This window comes from Electrophorus electricus, chromosome 10 (assembly GCF_041902795.1).
Source record: "Electrophorus electricus isolate QZ-2024a chromosome 10, ASM4190279v1, whole genome shotgun sequence".
Lineage (NCBI taxonomy): Eukaryota > Metazoa > Chordata > Actinopteri > Gymnotiformes > Gymnotidae > Electrophorus > Electrophorus electricus.
Genome location: NC_137506.1, coordinates 30,386,638 through 30,410,289, shown reverse-complemented (window position 1 = coordinate 30,410,289; position 23,652 = coordinate 30,386,638). Strand labels below are relative to the sequence as shown.

Sequence of the window (23,652 nt, the reverse complement as noted above, 5' to 3'; positions counted from 1 at the left end):
TATTTAATAGTTTCAAATATTTCCGGCTATTTGGATTTCCATGCAAAATGCTATCTGATTGATCTGGCTGACAGGAAAAGGGGGGAAATCTGCCTTCTGTTTTCTGAGAGGAACTTCATCATTCCTCTCCCATAGGTTCACTGAGAGGGTAGTTGTCAACATTAAAAATGTTACCAGGGCAACGGAGAGCTGGAAGCAGGATCCAAAACATCAGTAGAGAAAGAAAGGTGGAGAGGGTGAACAAGAGAGCACATGGAAATTGGAGTGTGCCATGATCCTACTGGCCAAAACTAACTGTGAAATGAACAGGAAATATGTCCCCCCAGCCCTACCCTAAAAGCCCATATAGCAAGCCTTATTCCTATGGAAGAAACATCATTCCAGTTGTCCACTTTCACAATTATACCTAGGCCCACAATGAAACGCCACAGAGCAGGTTTATGGTTTACAGCATGCAAAGTTACACTCAATGGCAAAGTCAGATCTTACATGCCTTATTATTGAGATTTACATAAAAGGAACTTGTTTAGTTCAGTACTAAGCAAATTCAGTGATGATTCATTTCAAATAAAGCTGCACATTTTATTCGGGCACGAGGCAGGCGAATTTTGTTCTGTTTCACACATTAGGTGTGTGCAGGGGCTGTACTTGTCTGCTGACTGGCCTGGGCCCTCGCTGAGGCTGCTCATGCTGCGCAGAAAAGGGAAGTGCTCTCCCTCGTAAAGAGAGGGGTTTAATCTCCACCATCTGCACTTTCGCTTTGGCGCTCCTGCCCAAGTGCACAGCGGAGCACTCCGAGAAAACACACTCCCACGAGTCAGAAATCATAGCTCCCAGGACTGTGACTCATCAAAAAGCAGGCAGCAGGGTGAGGATGGGTGTGTGTGTGTCTGTATGTGTGTGTTTTTGAGAGTCTGTGGGTGATTACACTCTGTCTCAGGGCAGAGCTCACTGCTGTGTGTATCGTGTGTGTGTGTGTGTGTGTGTTTTTAAGGGCGTGTGGGTGATTACCCTCTGTCTCAGGGCAGAGCTCACTGCTGTGTGTATCGTGTGTGTGTGTGTGTTTTTAAGGGCGTGTGGGTGATTACCCTCTGTCTCAGGGCAGAGCTCACTGCTGTGTGTATCGTGTGTGTGTGTGTGTGTGTTTTTAAGGGCGTGTGGGTGATTACCCTCTGTCTCAGGGCAGAGCTCACTGCTGTGTGTATCGTGTGTGTGTGTGTGTGTGTTTTTAAGGGCGTGTGGGTGATTACCCTCTGTCTCAGGGCAGAGCTCACTGCTGTGTGTATCGTGTGTGTGTGTGTGTGTGTGTGTTTTTAAGGGCGTGTGGGTGATTACCCTCTGTCTCAGGGCAGAGCCCACTGCTGTGTGTGTGTGTGCGTATGGTAAGAATCACTGGCTGCACCACAGCCACGTGGATTACTGTTCCCTTGGCAGCATGTGTGGGACATGGGTGTATGGATGGAGGGAGTTTGCTGGCTAAGACCTCTGCTTTGAAATTGTGGGTCAAGGTTTTCCTGAAGCATGGCAGTTTTAGTGGTGACTTGCACAGACAAAGATTATCTTTGTTTATTTTATTCAGATTTTAGATTTGATAAACTGAGGTTGAGATTAGATTTTTTGACAGATCGAACCTTTGGTTGTATGGTGGCTGTATTATCTCTGTACTGCAGCATCTGTGGAGGACGGTACGATGCATTCTGCAAATTTACAAATATAAAATACAAACTGCTTTGCGCAACACCCCACTGCTCCACCATAAAGCCGACTTGCTGGATTCAGCAAAATAATTGATATGCTGAGGTCACGGTTTTCATCAGCAACAACTGGACTACCTACAGCCTCTTCTAAATTCAGCCATATCAACCATTATAATGTTTCTGCTTAAGAAATGCTGACATTTCTCATAGCCTGTGCACGTAATTGCTAATAGTAGCTGGAACTATTGCCGATGGACGTTTTGAGCCTTCCAAGTTCTGCAGGGCAGCCGCAGTCCAAGTGAAGTGAACTGTCCTCAGGCCATGTGTAAAACCTCAGCCCTCTAGCTCTGATAGAGCTTTGGTTTAACGGTTCATCAACGTGCTGCAGCTGCATCTGTGTTGGATTATGAGAGTCCAGGGAATGAATATCCCCGTCCTGGGAAGGAGGAAGAACAAGAGGAAAAAGTAAGGAGAAGAAGTGCGCATTGTCTGCTGTCCAGCCTGAGGCCTCGGTTGGACCTCACTGAGGTTCCTTGCGCTGAACTGAAGAGCTTCGCTCACTGTGTCCCATCATAAGTAACGTTTGCTGACAGGATGGAATGTAGGGTCAGAGTGTAATGAACCCAAATGTGCGGCAGGGTTGCCGTGACGAGTTCTCCCTTGTCCCTCGGTGTGTAGGCAGGGGCCATTAGCACTAGCGCACCGTGGCATATGGACCTGACTCTGCACAGTAGTAGCCTCCTCCACCCAGGGTTGACTCAGCATTTTGCTCGTGGGATTGCATAAATTTTTCCAATAGGAGCCTCTCTGTCAGTACATAAAGGGTTCACCCCATAACACGTGCTAAAAGTACATTCAGATGCTTCACCATAATAGGTTTGGACCCCTTGACGTATAAAACACACAGGTGGAAGTCGTGAGCTTGTCCTCGCTTCATTTTGTCCTTTTTACAGTCTGAAGCCGTATGACACAAGCTCTCCCAGCAGAACAAATGCCCAGATGTCACTGAGACCTAACAATGGAGCCACTGTTAGAACTCAAAAATGGAGAGATTTCCTCCCATTATGTTAATAGCAGCAGGTTATTACAATGAAAACCATATGGGGGCCTGGCCTTTCTCAGACTCCCAACAGGGGTGCTAATACTATCGATTGCCATGGACAGGTTGACAGAGCCGTGTTGTGAGGTGTTTTCATTAGTCTTGCTTTTCCTGTCTGCCCATTGACTTAACTGATCTGCTAAGCTGATAGCTACTTAGCAAGGAAGTTTGAAAGGGTCTCAAAAGAAAGAAGCCAGACCAGCTCTCTTGGGACTATATGCTTATGGGTTGTGAAGAATTCTTGTCCGTCAGCAGGTAGACAAGACAGACCCAGCTCTGGTTCGGTTGGTGTTGTAAGGTGATCCACAGACGTGGCTCATTTGAATTTGATGATTTGTGTGAAGTTCCAGCAGTACTCTGAAATGCTGCAAGAGCTGCATGAATGGCCATTAGATTCCTTTTTAAACAGTTCACTTCTGTGAAATTGCACTGTACAAAAAGCTGATTGGCTTTGGTGCTAGGTCACAGGAAATGAAATCGTGTTTTTAGATCATGTCTTAATTATTATTCCTGTGTAAAATTGTGGAGCTCTGTCATTTATTTAGTTTAGTCAGTGTAATGGAGAAGCCCTCCAAAATAGATTTACAGTGGGCATTTCATTCTTTGGTGGCCTTGTAAACTGGTAAGATGGTTTCAACAGTCCTTTTTTAAATTCTTGAAGTGTATCTTTTAGGAATACGAAAAAGACGAGGTAAGAAACATAAAATGGAAATAAAATATGGAATGTGTGCATTATGGTGACTCCAGCAGCAAACTTAACAACAGCCTCAGATCACATGTTAATAGTATAATGTTAAGTGGTAATGAATACAGGACAGTGAATTCTAAATCCTTTGAGTACTGTCCACAAAATAAAAAAAAAGTTTTTTTTTCCATTTTAACCCGAGCACAATTTGGTAATGTGCAGCTAATTTTTAGGCAAAAGCACCCTGAACTGAAATTCTAGTTTGATGGATGTTCTGTTCGGTTTGTCTAGAGCTGGAGATTATCTTGGTGGCTGAGGGCTACTGCAGGGGAGGAAGGCTGAAGGCAGGTCTCTGGAAGGCCCTAGACGCGTGCTGGCAGCTGAGGCAAAACGTGAACCATATGAAGGCGAATGATGGTGCAGATGGCTTGCGAAGTTGGCCGCTCCCGGTCCCTCTCCTCCAGCTGTGCTGATGTTTGGCTTGGCACGACCCAGCCAGTGGTGAGCAAATAGTTTTAGGTAATGTGCTGCATTGCCCCACAGCCTCTAGCAGCCGACTTGAGGCGGCCGGTAGACGTGGAGATTACAAGCCGCACAGCTGTCATCCCCAGCGAGATATCACCTGTGCTGAATTCTACAGAGCCTCCCTCTGTTCACACTGCTATAATGTGCAATACCCACAAGGTTCAGAAAGGCAGGCTGGTGGGATGGAGCCATATATCCAGAAGTAGCTGTTTATTTATGGTGCAGATTAGGCATTTTGCATTGTTTGAACACAGTGACAGGTGTATTTAGTTTCCAAATTACTTTTATATCCGTTCTGACATGAGATATGAGAGTATTGTTTGAAATCAGATTTCGGTGTAATTATCTTTCCAACTGAAAAAGAAATCTTTAATTGTGGAAACAAGTGCTGGGAAATAAGAAGGTTCCCAAGTCAGCTTTGCATGACTTGCATTGACAGGACTCGGGTGATGCACTCAACAGATTCTAGCAAATGCCTTTTTCCTGGACCTCAGCCCCTATAAGTGGCCTTCTTCCCTACATGCCTTTCCTTTCAGAGCTGTTGTCTCATACGAGAAAGTGTGATTGCCTCAGCTGACTTTCTGAAAGTTGAAAGGATTTTTGGCTGTGAGAATATCTGTGAAACCGATACCTCGTTAGGTTCTTACAGTGTTCTTTGCCAGTTGTTCTAAAATACTAATTTACTAATACACTCCTTAGTAATAACGCATAGTGTCTGGCTATAGCACTCAATTTTCAGTTATAACCATTATAGCTAATTATTAGATTATTATACATTAAAATAATTAGATGGTAAATGAGAATAAACTAGAAACATATTATTAATTAATATTTATATTTACATGAATAATAATAATTATTATTCATTTCATAATACAAGGTTGAATTACTCGCACTTGCCTCTCAATCTAATTATAATTGTCTGTACTGTAGAGTAGGCCAGCCTCAACCTGAGAATATAATGCAATCAGCGTGGCAAGTCTTCACATGGACTGCTCTCAGGCATGGCCCTGGCTGCCAGCTGCTTCTATGCTGGTATGGGAAACACGTGGAGTAGAGAGGGAGAGGAATGGAGACAGAGAGGGAGAGGGACGGAGCAGTGTGGTGCCAACAGGAGTTGTCTCCTGCTGTTGGGGACGTGCAGGGTCCGGGGCCAGGCTCTGGCATGGGGAACCAGAGGAAAGCCTTGTGCAGGAAGGATGCCTTCCAAAGGCTGCAGGGACGAGGCCATAAATCAGTGCCCACACCATGACTGGGTCCAGCAGGCGGAAGCAGGTTTGCTCTTTTGAAACCTGCCGCCCAGTGGTCCAGAGGGGTGAGGTTGGGGGTAGGGAGTGTGTGTGTGTGTGTGTGTGTTTGTGTGTGTGCATGCGTGCTTGCTGTGTTTGGGGTCCGATCTGCTTCCTTCACAAAACCTTCATCAGTCAGTGATATGCTGCCGAATCAGCATCCTACCCCTCTACTGTACATTCCGTCACATCTGCTCACCTCTGGCCAAACGCGGTCTCTTCTAATGCTGGCGTGACGCGTGTTATGCGAGTTGAGCGAACCGAGTCTCCGCATCCCAACGCGAGAGTGCCGAGCTCCAGTAGCACATCAGAAAGGGAGGCTACTGCCCCCGCGCCCCCCACCCCTCCAGCCGGCCTCTGGGGTCCTCTTCTGGAATTCGGCCTCTCGGATCTCCTCGACTCTGTGCAGACATGCCAGGAGCAACGTGTCCACAGTGGAGCCATTGTTGCTGTGTGCATGCTCGTCCCGTGTCCTCAGCTGGGCCGCGGTCTCAGAAGCACGCAACAGTCCACTCCTACATTCAACTACCACAGAGAGAGGCTTCCCGCCATTTACACTGGATGCCATGTTGTAAAGGCATGGAGTTAAGTAAGCCAGCAGACAGACGAATTAGTTTTTTGCATGTTAAGGGATGAAGTGGAACCTGGCTACATGGGAATGCATTTATTTGAATTGCCGGTTTTTGTGATTTAAAACTTAGTTTTTAAATATATGTAATATAGGTATATGGTATTTAACAACCCGGGATACATGTTGGTAGTTTATACAGAAGGACCGATTTGGACGCTGTCAATTGGTGATCTTTTACCGTCAAACATAAGTACTGAACATATTTTTCCCTACTCTACCTGGTAGTGGTGAGAAGTGGAGAACTAATGAGGAAAGGTTAAGTTATTTTGCTGTAGTGTCTTTTAACACTCTCACTACTGTAACTGAACCAAATGAGTGATGATATCCCAGTCCCTCACGAGTGTCCAACCCTTCACTCAGAGATCCATAAGATGCTGAAGGTAATTTCTGTTAATAGCATGCATGAATTTGCATACAGTGGAACTTCTCTCCTATACATACCTCCTGGACCATCAGAAGAGCCGTTAATTTGGAGCCGTTGTGTTTTTTTCCCCGTTGCTTTTGGCTGTGTGGTGTGGTGAGGAGTGGATTCTGGGATGGTGACCTCTTCCCTCCAGAGGCTTGCCCTGTTCTGGTTTCAGCCGCTCAGCTGTGCCACAACTGCACAGGGCCCCGGGGCCGTAGGTGACACCCATGCCATGCCAGCACTAGAGCCCCTGAGTCTCGTTGGCCCTGGCGCTGGATGGGCAGTATTGTTTGCCATGCATTGTGTGTGGGGGACAGAACAGGGAAACAGCTGTGGTGGACGGACTTTCCAGACCTGTTTGTTGGCAGCATTGCATGCCCTGTCCAAAGCCCTCGTTAAAGCCGGGCTTTGATCAACACATTCCTGTCTCTGACTCTCTTCCTCCTCTTAAAGCTTTCAAACCCTAATATCTAGCATTATACATAAACCAGTTAGCAGTAGTGGAAACCAGTTTTCTCCATCATAAACACGAGCATTATAAAGGAGACATGGCTTAATTTAAGATATTTCACTGGAAACATCTCACTGACCCTACTGGAACCCTTTCACTGTTGAAGTCAAAGTCAAATTTATTTATTTAGCGCTTTTTACAACAGCCATTGTCACCAAGCAGCTTTACACATGTATAGGTCCAAACCCCCAGTGAACAAGCCAAGGGATTCAGTGGCAAGGAAAACTCCATAGAGCATGAGGAAGAAAGCTTGAGAGGAACCAAGACTCAAAGGGGGAAACCTCTGGAAACCTCACAATTACCTCACTGGAAACCTGTCTTTCCCTAACCTCACTGGAAACCTGTCTGTCCCTAAACTTACTGGAAAGCTGTCCCTAACCCTGCTGAAAACATGTCCCGAACCTCACTGGAAACCTATCCCTAACCTCTCTGGTACTGGAAACAAATTCCTGATACATTGCAACAATACTGTGTTGGCCAAATTAACAGACTACTATGCTAGACTACTATGATATATTTTGATGGACTAATACAAATCCTATGTGACAAGATATGTTTTGCTAATGATAATCATCCTGATTTTAAAAATAATTTTACCATCAGGTGATATCTAGCACCTTTATCTAGTTGAATTCTCAACATGAATATCTCAACATGAATTAGTAAACTTTGGGAAAAATCTGCACTTCTCTGAGTGCTTTAAGTTTACTTGTGATGGAAAAGTATATTTCTTTTCATCACAAGTATTTACAGTCTTTTCTTCATATGGTTACACAAGTTTATTTACAGATTACGGGTCTGCTTGTTTCACAGCACCAAAATTGGCAGACAGTTGGACATACTTCTCTGCTTTAAACGTAAACATTTGTAGAATAAAACCAGCAGACTTACAAAAAAGTTAACCTTAGAAAGTCTTAATTAAGAAGTAGATTGATGCTGATTAGTTGGGGTGCTGTGGTAAATCAAAGTAACCTCTTTGTGTTTTAACAGGGATACTTTATCATTCCTACTCAGGCTGTTTTCAGAAGTCTACTTTTATTTCCTCTGGAGTCATATGATTAAAAACAGAATGCTTTTAATTGTGTAGTTTTATACTACTCAGCTTATTACTTCACAAGAACAATTTCATTATTCATTCATTGAAGAAAGGGAAAATAACCATTGAGTGTGTCTCCTGTAGAGCAAAGGGTGATTCCAGTTCATGTTTGTATTGTGTAACCGTGTCTGCTGCCTTTGACAGGTGGGATCTCTGGTGACTTAGGAAGGGGAAGTGACTCAGTACTGGTGGCTGTGGACACATCCTGGCATGATCATACAAAGCGGCTGATTCTTGAAGCACTCCGTTTCAAAAGGGGCATAATCATAATAGATGATGATCTATGATGGTAGGAAGCTGGTTTTCCATCTTAACAACAAGGCTACAGACATTAGCCCCCAAAGAAAGGCTAGGCATTCGAGTGGTGTGATCCCACAGTTCAAAATCAGAGCAAAGCACATGACACAAATACCCTGATATAAAGGTTTGCCTAGTACATTGACACAGACAAGGGTTTCTTCCCATAGATATGTCTCGGGATGTCACTGCCACTGTGTATGAAAAGTGCTATTGAAACAAGTGTGCCTTACCATGCTTTGTTTGTGTCTAACATAAACAAGCAACCATAAGCAGCCCTCATAGCTAATAAAGTGTCAAATACATGCTAGAGCTTTAAAACATGTTATAGTTCAACACTTTCGACTTTACTCTCGGTATATAAGTAGCAGGGAAAAAGAATAAATGAACGCACTGGGAGAATGGAGAACGGCTGCTCTCCTCCTGCCCCGTAGATGATGCAGACCGGCCCTGTGTGGTCTCCCGGGAGGGGAGGGAGAACGTAGCCTGGGGAAGTGGCGAAGAGTGGGGTGACTCATCACTCCGGCTTCCAGGCCATTGCCTTTGCTAGGCTAATATCCTGGGCATTTACACCGGGCCTTCGTTGCTGTGTGCCTCCCAGCTGGGGTGATCTCCCCATGGGGGAGGTGTTACTCTGAAGTAGAGCAGCACTCTTTGTGTGTCTCACCTGGCATGGTCTCACACTCATCTCTGTCTCGCTGGCACTCCAGATCAGAATGGATTATTTTCCCGTGGAAAACGTGAAAATAACAACCGTTTCTAGACCTCAGTAATGTTGGGGGAACAAAATCGGAGGCGGTTGTAAATTATGTACCAGAGTCCATGTTGAAAGATCTAGAACAATCTGAATGGTACAGATAGACATATGTTTTAAGATACATATATCTTGGTAACTCTCGCAAAGGGAAGCTTATATGTTATCTTTCTAACTTCTCCTTTGAAGTGTGAGAAACATGGACCAGTGCAGCCTCTCCGGCAACTTTCTGGTTCTGTAAAGACTGACGTATTATTAACAAACTCCCTTTCCTGTCTGCAGTTCCCGGAATGCGGATTCTTCGGCATGTATGACAAGATCCTGCTATTTCGCCATGATCTGAACTCGGACAACATCCTGCAGCGGCTCACGTCTGCGGAGGACATCCACGAGGGAGACCTGATCGAGGTAGTCCTCTCGGGTAAGTTCAGGGCTTACGGTGCTCCCGGGTACAAGCACACGTGACTCAGGCTAACGTTCTAGCGTCCCGGTTCTAACGGGTCTGTTCTCTTTGAAAAGCATCAGCCTAGACTTAACTGTATTAGACTAGAGTTCTTAAGTGAACGGACTGTGGAGGACTGCTTCACTCAACATGTATGCCAGATGTGCGGGGTCAATAAAATGTCAGTAAACGCTTCAGTTGGCCCTCACTGGATGACTGCGAACACTGACTGGTTAGATCCTTTGAGGCCACTACTCACAATCAATTTCACCCAGGCCACGAGTTAATGGAAAACACCACGTGTGCTAAGAGATTTAAAATCAGGCACGAGGACTTGAGGACTTATTAATCTATATATTTGACAGGGATGCGGAGGGTGACTTATGAAGTTTTAAATCATTCCAGTCTCCTGTAAGCCTCTGTCACAATACATTTACACAAAACATTAGATAAAAAGGCTAAACGTAGGGGCTGTTCATCGACCTTGTAGTTCCGGTGCTGAATGGCTTTCGCATCCTGTCGCGAGGGCAGCTCCATTTTTTATCGGGGCCTCGATTTTCCTGTCTGTGGCATCTCCACAGGGGAGTCGTACGGCACACCTGCCTTGCGGCTCCTCCCCCCCGGCAGAAATCCACTGCACTGGGAAGGGAGGTGCGCGCGGGGGTGCTCGTTCTTCCCGCTGTTGTTCTGCGGCACCTCCCAAAGTCCAGTGAGCGCCGTGTTGCCCTTTAGCCATTCCCCTGTGGTCGTGTGGTGAGAGATAGCACCGGTCGAGCCTTCCGGGCACCGCGGCTGCGGTAAGGAAGCACAGCCAAAGGGAAAGAGGCCACCCAGCAAGCAGGAGGTGGAGCAGCGCTTGGGCTGGGCACCTGATTCAAAGGCGAGGACTTGTTTTTGTTGCAGTGAGTGGCGGTAGTTGTTCTGCAGCTGGGAGATGTGAGGATGTGCGACAGAGAGAGAAGTGGGGGGATCAGAAAGAGAGAAACAGTAGGAGAGAGGCAGAGAGAAAGACAGAGTGAGAGAGAGACTGAAATGGATGGATGGATGGATGGATGGGGGGGTTTGGGGTCAGAGTGTGCTAAGATCATGACTATAGAGAGTTCTTGTCTACAGAGAGTTCCTGCAGGGCTGTGGCTGCACATAGCATGGCCTATGTGCTGTTTCCATGAACGCCCGAGCCTGAGCCGGTGCCAGCGCTGGGTGCTGCTGTCTGGCATGTGACCTGCTGACCACTCCGCTCCTCCATTTCCCCCCCCCCCTTTGATGTTTGGGGAGGGGCGGGGGCCCACACCGCTCCGGTCTGATCAAGCTAAAGAATCTTTTGTTTCCATGTGTGGAACCAAGTACAGCTCTGCAAATGCTGGCCACTGAAATGTTTTTCATTGTTTCTATTAATCTTTCAGAAAAGAAAATCGGATAAAAATTATGGAAGACAGAAAAATAATGATAAAACTTGGGAGGGAGCAGAAAAAAATAACTAAAGAGAGGGATAACAATGAAGAGCTTCTTTCTACCATTAGAAGCGGATGTTAAAATAGGTGCACAGAGCAGTGGAACGGCTGAACAGGCTTCTTGTCCAGCAGCCAGGCTGTTGGTACACAGTTCTGAAGGAGCGTGAGCATGCTGGATCCAGGTGGTGCCTCCCTTCCCCCAGGAAATGCCTCAGCCCCTCCGGGCCTCTACAGTCAGCCCTGTTAGCCTTGATGCCTGATCTAGATGAGCTCACTTGTATATGAAGGCACGCCGCCGGGAGCGGTTTTCCGCCAGGGAAGCCGCTAAACTCACACGGCTGCGGTAAGGCCGTGAAGGCGCGGGTGACCTGCGGTGTCCTCACTGTGCTGCTCCGTTTACTCCTCTGTTGTCCTACGCGCGGGGGGACGAATCCTGACAGCAGTGTGTCTAAACCAGAGTTATTAGCGGCTAACGGGGCGCTGCCCTTACACTCTACAGGTCAGCTGGGATGCTGCGAGCCGGCCTGTCCTCAGCTGGCCTGCCCTTTTCATCACTGCAGCACAGAGAGCAGAGCAAGAGCCCAGCAGGCAAATCCGCGCTCCCTGCCCGGAGTGCTGAGTCATGCTTCCCAGCGGTCAGAGATGGCTCTCTCTCAGAATAAGGTCCTTCATGAAACTTTGCTAGCGTCCCCATCCTTGTTATGTGTGTGTGTGTGTGGGGGGTGTTAAAAATGAATGTGCTTAGTCTATCTTCAGGAAGCTGCCCTCAAATTTTGAAATTTATTCTAATCAACTGCTAATTTATATCTGATGAGATCACCCACATGAGATCACCGTTATCTGAAGAAATCACTTTGGAATCACTTCAGTCCTGTAAAATTCACTTAGACTGCTCTCTGACTCACATATGAATCACATCTGTGAATCAACTTCCCTGGCAAGCTACAGAAGGTTAGTGTTTTGTACAGGGACGAAACGTGGTTTAACCTGCAGCTGTGTCACGCCTGCATCTTATCGTAGCCAAAGGGTAGCAAGACCTCTAATTAGCTTTATGAATGTGGGGTGGGGGTGGGGGGTTGGAACCTGCCAGCTGAATATTATATTTTATTATATGTGTATTATTACACTGTGAAGCCAAACACTGAGCCCACTCAAATAATATAACTGCTGTAGAAGTGATTGACTCGTTTTCTGTAATATGTGTAATATACAGCAAATACACACACAATATCCTACCTGTAATCCCCACAATGATACTTCTTACATACCTGTTCATATTTGTTTTAATGTGAAATCATTTCTTGGTTGAGATTACTGACATGGTGAGCAATATTAGGATTGATACAACTGAGCAGCAGTAATAACAGTAATAACTTGCTTTCTTAAGCTTGTTGAACTAATATTACTTCAAGTTACAAAATAACTAAATTACTAAATACATTATGTACAAATCATTCAAAGTAATCAGTGGTCTTAAATAACTGAATCACTTTTATGTATGAAGAGGGTTCACAGACGATCATTTTGGAAGTCATGTGCAGGAAATTTGTATCGCAGTTTCCAGGTGGACTTAAGTGTTTAAATAATGTTGGTCTGGGTTTCTGTACCATTGAAATCCATAGAAATTTAGTCATCATAAAATCATTAAAATCCATAAAATGTACTGTCAAAACCGAAATATGTAGAACTCTGTCGCGCAGCCAGGTTTGCTGAGTTTCTTTGACACTTACAATGTTGAACTTCAACTGTTTTCTGTGTGTTCTGTTCTGTGTCATTTGCGTTCTCCTCATGTGTCGCTTTGTTCAGTTCCATCTGGGTTTTTTTTTTCTCTTTCTTTCATTCTTTTGGTTGCGTGCGTTGTTTTTAAGTTGCACTTTAATTGCAGCCCAGGCTACGGTGGAAGACTTCCAGATCCGGCCTCACGCTCTTTACGTGCACTCGTACAAGGCGCCCACCTTCTGCGACTACTGCGGCGAGATGCTGTGGGGTCTCGTACGGCAGGGCCTCAAATGCGAAGGTACCCAACGCTCCCAACACGCCGCCACCCCGCCGGCATGCTGTTCGCAAATACGCAAACACAGGGGCATCGACAGGCAGACGGGCCGACCGTTTGCACGAAGTCCGCACACCCTGGACGCGCTGGCTTTGAAGGCACGCGTGCGCCGGGGTAACACGTGTCAGGTACGGTCAGCTCGCGCTGATAGCCCGGCCCCGCCCCCCCTAACACGTGGGCCTGCGCTCTGCTCCGTGTAGCTGCCGCTTGGAAACGATTGCTGCGAGCCTGTGCCAGGCGTCGCGTGTGGCCTTCAGAGTCACGCTCGCTGCTGCTGCTGCTGTAATGAGCCGCGCTGATGTGCACGTGCATGCAGCAAACTGCCGCACTCTGGAGAGTTTCGGGGGGAGCATGCCAGTAAAACAGCTCATGAAATATGTGATTAATATAGCGGCTTAAATCTTGCTGAAGCTCTCACAATGGTTTGGAATACGATCTGAGAGCTCTGCTCTTTTTTTTTTTTTCCTCTTTCCCTTTTTACTTAACTATTCCAATGGATGCTTCTGCACTGCACAATCAGTGAGACAGCACATATGGAGCCCTCTAGTGGACATTTAGTAAAATTAAGCGTAAGAGAGAACGGACACAACTAAGTCCATTCACCTGACACCGTGTAGCGTGAGCGGCGTTCCGTGACGCGCTTGTGTGTGTGTGTGTGTGTGTGTGTGTGTGTGTGGTGTTTGGCGTGTTCCCAGGTTGCGGACTGAACTACCACAAACGCTGCGCCTTTAAGATCCCCAACAACTGCAGCGGCGTGAGGAAGAGGCGCCTGTCCAACGTGTCCCTGCCAGGATTGTCCATGTCAGTCCCGCGGCCCCCGCTAGCAGAGCACGCCACCTTGATCCCGGATGAGGTGAGAGGCCCACTATCACGTTTCCTACTGACTCCACTTCCTTCTGCCTACATAGTATATACAGCAATAAATCCAGACGCTCTTGGCCAATGCAAAGTGAGAGGTCCGTGTTTCATTTGCGGCTGAACAGGAAGTGATTCAAGTTTGACTTTAGACAACGTCCCCCAAGTGTCCCCCACTGTGTCTATGCAGTGTCTTCAGAATGAATGGACCTTAGCATGCAGTTTGCTTCACTGCCTGTTTTGGCCCTGCGTAACTGAACTACTGTGCATATAGATGCTGGTGATAACGTGCAATATGAATCATGGCATATATTTTACTCAGAGTTTATATGATGTGATACAGTATAGTAAATAGAAATTCTACTAAAAACACATGCTTATCCATAGATGTTACTAAGCCTTTGTTTTCTTAGGTGTCTAAACAGTGCATATGAATGGCCTTCTTTCCAGCAGAGTTATCAGAAAAACCACAAAAAGAAGAAAACTGACCTCTCCAAAAACAACCAATACTCAAACCATGTGTGCACCTATCTGTCTGGCCTCAGCCCAGTACAGAGGATGTTCCTCTGTGTTAGCGCTTACGCATGGCAGTTGAAATCGGAGCCGAGTAGATCAGCTCAAGCCCCTGTGGATTCCTTTCTGTAAGTCTGTGCCACGACTCCACATGTGTGCATGCGGAAGGGGCCAGACCGGAGTCCGATGGCTGAGTCGGGTTTTAATATAGCAGTGTGGACTGTTTCAAAGCAAAATCAATCGGAACATAAACAAACACACCAAATTGGAAAGACTTACTGTTTGTGTTTTTCAACACACAACTCTGTTGCCAATTAAACGCTGCGAACGGTTCGGCTGCGTCGTTCCAAGTGACTTGGGCCTTGCAGCGACGTGTCTGATGCGCCTTCGGGTGGCAAAGGTCACATGTCTGCCCCCACCCTGCTCACCCCTGTTGCACCGGCATCCACAGAGGCTCCATCAGGAAGCCGGAAAGCGCCTCCCGTCCTGGAGTGGCCGGCCCATCTGGATGGAGAAGATGGTGTTGGGGAGGGTGAAGGTGCCACACACGTTCGTCATCCACACCTACACGCGCCCCACCATCTGCCAGTACTGCAAGCGTCTGCTCAAGGGCCTGTTCCGCCAGGGCATGCAGTGCAAGGGTGAGGCCTGTGCGGAGCGGACGTGGATGCCTAGCTCACGCAGAGTAACATACGCCGCATCTGTGATAACGCTTTGTTAGCGCTTTTTCGTTTGTGTTTCCAGACTGTAAATTCAACTGTCACAAGCGATGCGCATCTAAGGTACCAAAAGACTGTCTCGGGGAGGTTCTCTTCAACGGAGGTATGGGTGTTGCGCCGGCGTAGCGGCTTGGCGGTCGGAGACCTGCATGCCGGTGACGGGATTGGTAACGTGACATGCACTGCTTGTCTTGTGCCAGAGCCAGCCAGCCCGCTTCCGGACTCAGACACCACCATGGAGGTGGACAGCAGCGACATGAGCAGTGAGAGTGGCAGGGGCTTGGAAGATGCAGAGGAGCCCACTACTCCTGAGGACAAGGTCTTTCCTGACTCCCTGTTTACGGAGCAGGAGAAGGACGAGGAGCCTGTAAAGACGCCACAGACCAGGTACTTAGCTGCTAGTTTAGGATAGGGGAAGGCTGGATCTACAGCCAACGCCCTGTGAGTGGTAATAGATCTTTCTTCTGCGCTTTGATGATCACACCTGCTTAACAAAGAAGGGATTCTAATAATTCCAGGAATTTGTAGGAATGTAAATGATTCTGTTGTATTCCTGTACTGCTGACTGTCCAAAATCATAGCTTTTGGACAACTAATAATACTAATTAGAGTACGTACAATTGTATGTAAAGTATCTATTATATAGTACATATATTATATAGCACATATAGTACATATTATAGTGCGTATTATATTATGTATCATAGTAAATATAACACATAGTATTATAATACATCTAGTACGTATTATAGTATGCATCATAGTAAATATACATATAGTATGTATTATAATACGTATAGAACGTATTACAGTATGCATCACAGTAAATATACATATAGTATGTATTAATACGTATAGTACGTATTATAGTATCATAGTAAATATAGTACATATAGTATGTATTATAGTATCATAGTAAATATAGTACATATAGTATGTATTATAGTATCATAGTAAATATAGTACATATAGTATGTCTTATAGTTCATATGAGAGAGGGTTCAGTTCCAGTTAGTTGTCGTCTCACTCACTCTTCTGGTCCTGCTGTAGTCCGTCCACTAGCACTAACATCCCTCTGATGCGTGTGGTCCAGTCCATCAAACACACCAAGAGAAGAAGCTCTACTGTGGTGCGGGAGGGCTGGATGGTGCACTACACCAGTCGAGACAACCTTGTAAGATCAACAAACACTTGCTTTCATTCTTAGTTTAATTTATAGAGGCGTTAATATATCTTTAAAATAAATGGGGTAAAACGGTAAAATTTTGAAATGGTGTTTTTTTTTTAAATTCAGCACCTCAAATCTTTCCAGAGACTAGTTATTAAATTAAATTAAAATGAATAGTTACTATAAAAGAAATCTGTGTATTTCTTGATTTCTCCAGAGAAAGAGGCACTACTGGAGGCTTGACAGCAAAAGCCTGACTCTGTTTCAGAATGACTCAGGAGCAAAGTTCTACAAGGTGAGAGGTGAATAGCTCAGGCACATCGTTGTTCTGAATTAAAATGACCAGTCTTTGGTACATGCAGACATTGTATTTCCAGTGAATGAAGTTCAGGGCATTTGCTTTTTCAAACAGAGAAGAGGCGAGTGATACAAATTGTGTGAAATGTCCCCTCCCCCGCTGATCTGGTTTCACTTTATGCAGTGTAAAAATTTCACCCTGGTCAGGGTGGGATACGTCTTTGCCCTTTAGTCATGGTGTGTCTAAGGTCAATCTAGCAACTCCATTGCAGGTGTACTGTAGACTGTTGCTGTTAACACTTAAAAATATTTCTGATATATGGCAACTCTGTAACTTGGTAATAGTGAATACGAGTTCTGAAAAAGATTCACTCCTTAGTCTTCACAGACACACCACTGAATTCTTTGGACGATGAATGGCTGTACAGCCATTGCACAGTTGTAAGCACTTGGGCAAGTGAACACAAGCAAAGGTGAACAAAGTAACATTACATTAACATTAATATATAGTCATTGTATAATATTATATGTAGTTATTATATAGTAACATTAATATATAGTCAAATAGTACATTTTTAAATCTCATTAATTTTAGTGATTGCATATACACTCAAGAAAGATCGTCTTTACCACCTTACAGAAATTTCCAAACTGGTGGTGAAAATCGTAGCATTTTCCTAATGGTGGCGTGTATTAACGCATGTTGGGTTACCTGTAAATATTGTACAATAACAGTAATAAACACTGATACAAAACGAAAGACAGACTTACTAACAGCAGCACTGAAAGGAGAAAGGAGTACGCGTTGCGCACGATTGATACCTCCTTTCTTGCTCAGGGTAAGTGGGCAGCCCCTCACTGTCTGCTGTAGGGAACTCCAGTGAGTCTCAGAAACACCACATGTGATCTCATGAGTCAAATGCAGCCTAGAAAAGCCCACCATGTAGCCACTGTCTGGGTGTGTGGAGGCTACTTGGCACACTTCATTACTGCCTCCTCCAATCTTTAGGTGCCAGAGGAGACTACTGCATGTTGGATGTTTTTATGTCTTCCATATGGATTGACGTGGTTGTTGATGTTTGGATCGGATTCGCCCTTGGTACTACGCCTGTCTGCTTTCATTAGTTCCACGGGGACAGAGCTCCCTATAGAGCCGTATTAAAAACAAGTGGGAAATTAGAGCAGCCCCTTCTCTTCACTGGTAACTGAGCCAAGCGTTTGTCTCTTGGGGGTATTTCCAACTGCTACCAGCTACAGTACTGTCTTTCTTAATCGAGGAAGCCTTTGAACAGTCAGCGTGGAGGTGATGAAGCAAACCCTCTGTGTTCAGAGGTTTGCGAAAAAGGGCCCCTGGTTCTAAGCACTTTTGGTTGTGACCCTTCAATTCAGATATTCTTTTTCTCAGCAACTAGTGCATTTTTCCCCCCGCTCGTATACACGTGCTTTCTGGTGGTCATATGTCAGTCATGCGCTGAAACACTGCCTCCGTTTCATACATTTGGAAGCCATAGCTGGTTCTTTGAAGACGAAAGCCCTGTAGTTTTGGTTTTGCTGCTTCTTTTATGGGTTATGGGGGGCTTGAGTCCTGTCTCCAGATAACTGCTCCTCAGGAAGACCACCCTCTTTCATTGTGCAGTGGCCATCCCCGACACAGTGTCTCACTGACTGCAGCTCCATTGCCTAATGCACACATCCACACGTAGACACTTGCAAATACACACGCATGCAGTCACGCATGCACAAACACACACGCACCCCCCTCCCCCCCACACACACACACACGCAAGCAAGCGCATGCATAGTAATAGAGCCTTTTGGTGTGCTGCCTTGTAATCATGGTTCTCTTCAGTGGGCGGGATCACGTGGTATGCCCGCTAACCACAAGCGCTTGAGCTGAAGCTCAGAGCAGACCGCTATTGGTCACAGCTACCGTTTCCCTCGTTCGTCTTCAGACTGAGCCGTGGGCTGAAAAGAGGGCGGCTGTTTAAACCACTGTCAGAAGCAAGCTTGCCTCATTTGTCTGTGAAATGTCAGAAGGGATATAAAGCATGAGTTTATACTGAAACCCAGTCTTGGACAAAACTGAAGCACAGCTTGGACTGCATGCTGTCAAGCACCCATACTGTGTTCGAAGGACCTTCAGGTATGGATTTGAAAGCAGGAGTCAGTGAAGGTTCTCTCTGTATTAGTTTGACCTATCAGGAGTGGCTGCTAGACATGAATGACTCTCTATGCTCTTTAACCAAAGATCTGAATGCTGGCTCCCTTGATACTGCTCACACTTCAAATGGGAATTTAGTGACTTTTTTTCTGCTGTATCTTGCATTTTACAGGCTGTCGAACTTGTTCACACAGAATAATTCATTATCTTTCACAGTCGGCATCTGAATGGCTGTTTCTGCTTGTACCTACAGGAGATTCCGCTGTCCGAGATCCTGCAGGTGGAGTCAGCTAAGGACTTCAGTAGTCTTGCCCTGGGGGGCAATCCGCACTGCTTCGAGATCATTACTGCCACGATGGTCTACTATGTTGGGGAGAACACAGGCGGCCCCCACCTCCACATCCACAACCCCACACTGGCTGCCTCTGGCGTGGGACCCGAGGTGGCCCAGGGATGGGAGAAAGCCATCCGCCAAGCTCTTATGCCCGTCCCCGTCACCCCTCAGCCAAGCGTGGGCATGGCTGCAGGCCAGGGAAAGGATCACAGTGAGTACAAAAACAGAAATAGTTAATGCATGCTTCAGCATTACTGTTCTATTGCTATTGCAAAGATGGATATTGTGGCATAGTAAAATTAGATTAGAGGTAGCATGTTCAGGTTACAGGAGTAAATAGAATTATTAGAGTTATTGTTATTTGAATCCTGAAATAAGTGGTAAAGGTGACTTGAAAAGAGGGACTATAATGTCAGTGTAGTAAGAAAACTACAGGTTAAAAGAACACCAAAATAGTAGCTTTATAGGAGATATTCTTAATATCTACCCATTGATATTTTATTCCCAGTAATTGTCATGAATTTATATTGGTCTACCTCTCCGGAAATGTTCACATAAAGAGCAGCTAGCATATAGCAAGAAAATAAATGAAAGCAGATGGCCAAGCTTAAAGAAAAAAAAACAAAAACTGATTCACAAGTCTAAATTCTAGGACATGGATTTAAGCCAGCATGGGAAAAAGGAACCAGCTCCATGTCCTGTTAGTGGACAGTTCACCCCATATGTAACACTTGTTAGATGGAGATTGGAAGCTATAAGCGATTTCACACCTCTTAATGAGGCCCGTCAAGATAATCCAAAAACTTGTTGTGAATCCAGCAAAAAACAAACTACTCCATGTACACCCTCGAAGAAACAAATGCGTCCTGATCTTTACCCGTCAATCACAGTAAATACTATATATGTTACATTTTATTCAATGTTTAACATTTTTCTTAGATTGTTTTTGGATATAAGAGGTTATGAATTTTTATTACAAAACTAACCTTCTGTGAACAGGAACATATATAAAAATGAAAATATGATGCTAGCAACAGGTAACTTTAGAATTAAATTGTATGAAGTTATAAAAAGATAGATAGGTAGCTACATACATATGTAAGTAAATTTAGACATGTGTAGAATTATGTACACTGTTGTAAATCATCAGGATTACTGAAAAACTTGAATAGTATTGTAAATGGTAGTAAAGTTAATATCCAGAATGTTTTTTATTTAAAAAAATGATTATCAAATTTCAAGGCTGTGACTTTGGGGAGAAATTACTACATGTAGATGACTGTAGCATATACCTTTTCATTTAATACTCAAAATATAATTTAGTCTCAGGCTTATATTGTATATGTTGTTAGTGAATAATTTAGTATTAATTAATAGAATGATGAAAGGTAATTGCAAACGTAATCTTTATAAAGCTGGGTACATGTATAAAATGTATATAATGGTACTATTAGTATAATATCATATACTGTATTTTGCTAGCTGGATTGCCTTTTCCTGACTGTAGTTTTAAAATTCACCTGATAAGTATTGCCAAAAAGATTCTTCTTAAACTCCTCTAAGCAAAGTTCTACTGTGTACTGTCAGTTCCTGGAGACTCGTGTTCTACATCATCAGTGAAAATGACTTTTAACAAGCCACAATGATGCACAAATCCATATTTAGGCTTGGCTGATTAAATCTTAAAATTTAAATCTTATCTTTTTACCTTCCTCCACATGTCACTGCCTCTTTGTAAAGCATCTAGAATGCAGGTGTTCTTCCCAAACCAAGATTCTTCTACTTGCTCACAATGTCAACAGGAATCCAATACACATCTCTGGTCCTTGGGCTCTAAACGTTAGGAGAGATTACTTCTCGCTACCTCCAAATGCCATTTGCTCCCCCTGTATGTCACACCTTTCCCTGAGAGCATGTTTGTAGACTGAGATCCCTTTAATCCTAAAGCTTGTCTGAATATCCTTCATCTATGTATACATTTTTGTATGTATACAGCTTTGATACATTTCAGAGATGCATGACAATTGTTTGAATTTGATGCAGGGCTTCAGCCCGACCGAATCTCTGCAAGGTGATCTGGGAAGGAGCATTTTCATCTGTTGTCTTTTCTTTTTTATGTCCCTCCACAGAGGACCTGTCCATCAGCATTTCTGTGTCCAATAGTCAAATCCAGGAAAATGTGGTAAGTCTGTATTTGCTGTTACTATTGTGCACTCCACCGCAATGCATTCTCGGTTATTATTGTCTCCACTATCAAACTGACACTTGTACAAAACATCTGTAAAAGATCAACAGTCTACACCAAGTTGTCCCACAGTTACCAACCTTCTAAACAGGAACTACTGAACTATATTTAAAAATCCTAACAAAACAGTATACTACAAATAAATAAAATCACCACAGCCTTGATCGTTATTAGGAGGATGTGGTTAGTCAACTGAAGGTGCTGCTCTAATGTCTCCCCTTAGGATATCAGCTCTGTTTACCAGATTTTTGCTGATGAAGTGTTGGGATCAGGCCAGTTTGGCATTGTATATGGAGGTAAGCCTGTGAGGAGACGATTATTAATAATTTCTAGCCTTTTCAATTTTGTTTCAGTTATCATTTCTCACTTCTTATGCATCTTCTTTTAATACAGTAGTATTTCAATAAAAGTATTTAAACAAAACTTTCACATTTGTCAAAAGGGAAGCACAGAAAGACGGGCAGGGATGTGGCAATAAAGGTGATCGATAAAATGAGGTTCCCTACCAAACAGGAGAGTCAGCTGAGAAACGAAGTAGCCATCTTACAGGTGAGTTCCCACCTTAATCACCCCAGAGACGAGCAGCCTAATTATCACAGCCGTTCCCTGCATCGTGGAATTGTGATGTGGTCCTGTTTTTCTCCTGCCACAGAACCTACACCATCCTGGCATTGTCAACTTGGAGTGCATGTTTGAGACCACGGAGCGAGTGTTTGTTGTCATGGAGAAGCTCCATGGAGACATGCTGGAGATGATCTTGTCCAGTGAGAAGAGCAGGCTCCCTGAGCGCATCACCAAGTTCCTGGTCACGCAGGTCCACAGCTCATTCTCTCTCCCTAACCCCCAAGGGTCCTTCCAGGTTTCTCCATGTTTGGAGGCCTCTTCTTTGTCTTCCCTCAGCCCTGTTTATTCTGGCAGAGTGCTATGAATGGGACTGTGTTTAGAATAGTCTGGATCTCATCAGGAGGCTTGAGCGAACCTCTGCTCCACTGTTGGGGTCTGTGGTCTGAATCGAGCAGAGGGGCCCCTCCAGGAGGGCTGGGGGTGCCACGGGGGCTCGCCTATTAGCCGAGCCTCTGCAGCCTCCGATTAGCAGCCGCTCACCAGCTCTGATGTGGTTGAGAGGCCCCTAATGCTGTCTGATGGGTATATATTTCATTGAAAACGAATGATAAATTTGAGCCAATTTGATTTCCCCAACATGTGTTCTGAACATGCATCATAAAATGTATTTATCTTGTAAATGTGGAAATATATTTGGATAGCACTTCAAGTAAGGCTTAGGATATTAGCTTAAGTTGGACCTGAAACACGTGGCTTCTCTTTCTCGTCCATAGATTCTGGTTGCTTTGAGACATCTCCATTTCAAGAACATTGTTCACTGTGATCTGAAGCCAGAGAATGTCCTGCTGGCTTCTGCAGAACCTTTTCCTCAGGCAAGAGTCTCCAATGTCACTCACAAACACTTGCCATTTTTTGATCATAAGATAAGTCTGTGAAATGACACTAAAAGGCGCCCTGCGTGCTCATGAGGACAGTCAGCGTGGTTTTTCCTCTGCAGGTAAAACTGTGCGACTTCGGTTTTGCTCGCATCATCGGGGAAAAGTCTTTCAGGCGCTCCGTGGTGGGCACGCCGGCATACCTGGCACCAGAGGTCCTGCGTAGCAAAGGCTACAATCGCTCCCTGGACATGTGGTCAGTTGGGGTCATCATCTACGTAAGCCTGAGTGGAACATTCCCCTTTAACGAGGATGAGGACATTAACGATCAGATCCAGAATGCTGCCTTCATGTACCCGCCAACGCTTTGGAAGGAGATATCCTCAGAAGGTAAGAGACCTTCAGCTGCTAGCAAACTATCCTGAGCTGACTGAAGATGTTTCTTCAGTTCATCACATCGAAAATGTTACATTCCTTTGATACAAATAATTGTATTTAGAACTTTTCAAAGATGCGTTTTTATTTACCACCTTTAAACATTTTACGTTGCGCAAAGTGAGGACGTTTTTATCGTGTATGGATTTTTGAGGTAGAATTTGTTCTAAGTTTCTTATTATGTTGGCTTCTGTTTTACCAACATTCTGCTTAAACATATTAGGCTAGACAATTAGTTATCTCCATTTTTCCTATATAACCTGGCTTACCATATCATTTTTTTGTTGCTGAGTAATGAAGGCACCATCCGCTACTATGAATATGTTAATATGGTTACTATTACACCAACCATTAAGAGATGGGCCCAATGATGGTCAGATTATATTATAGAGGTTCTGACCACAATTACTACACACTACAACTCACATGCCACATTTAAAAATCTATTCAGTATAATTATCTGCAAATGGTCGAGTGTCTGTTTTAAATACTTCTGTCAGTACTGCATTTGAAGCAGACAGCCATACAGTGGATGCTAAGAGCATAAGGG

General features: G+C 44.7%; 1 protein-coding gene across 8 annotated transcripts in view; it reads left to right on the top strand.

Annotated features, from left to right (window-relative positions):
- prkd3 (protein kinase D3) overlaps positions 1-23,652 on the top strand; it is a 30,273-nt gene that overhangs the window by 4,003 nt on the left and 2,618 nt on the right. For 3 of the 8 annotated variants that reach the window (XM_081721426.1, XM_027004812.3, XM_081721425.1), the window contains 16 exons: positions 3,773-3,982; positions 9,273-9,411; positions 12,769-12,900; positions 13,632-13,789; positions 14,756-14,945; positions 15,049-15,126; positions 15,224-15,410; positions 16,074-16,197; positions 16,409-16,486; positions 18,903-19,194; positions 21,113-21,165; positions 21,452-21,524; positions 21,671-21,777; positions 21,881-22,042; positions 22,566-22,664; positions 22,790-23,057. In XM_081721426.1, the coding sequence (XP_081577552.1) occupies positions 3,893-3,982; positions 9,273-9,411; positions 12,769-12,900; positions 13,632-13,789; positions 14,756-14,945; positions 15,049-15,126; positions 15,224-15,410; positions 16,074-16,197; positions 16,409-16,486; positions 18,903-19,194; positions 21,113-21,165; positions 21,452-21,524; positions 21,671-21,777; positions 21,881-22,042; positions 22,566-22,664; positions 22,790-23,057 (2,230 nt within the window). In that variant the 5' untranslated portion in view covers positions 3,773-3,892. The other 5 variants (XM_027004811.3, XM_081721428.1, XM_081721427.1 and 2 more) reach the window with 4 other exon arrangements.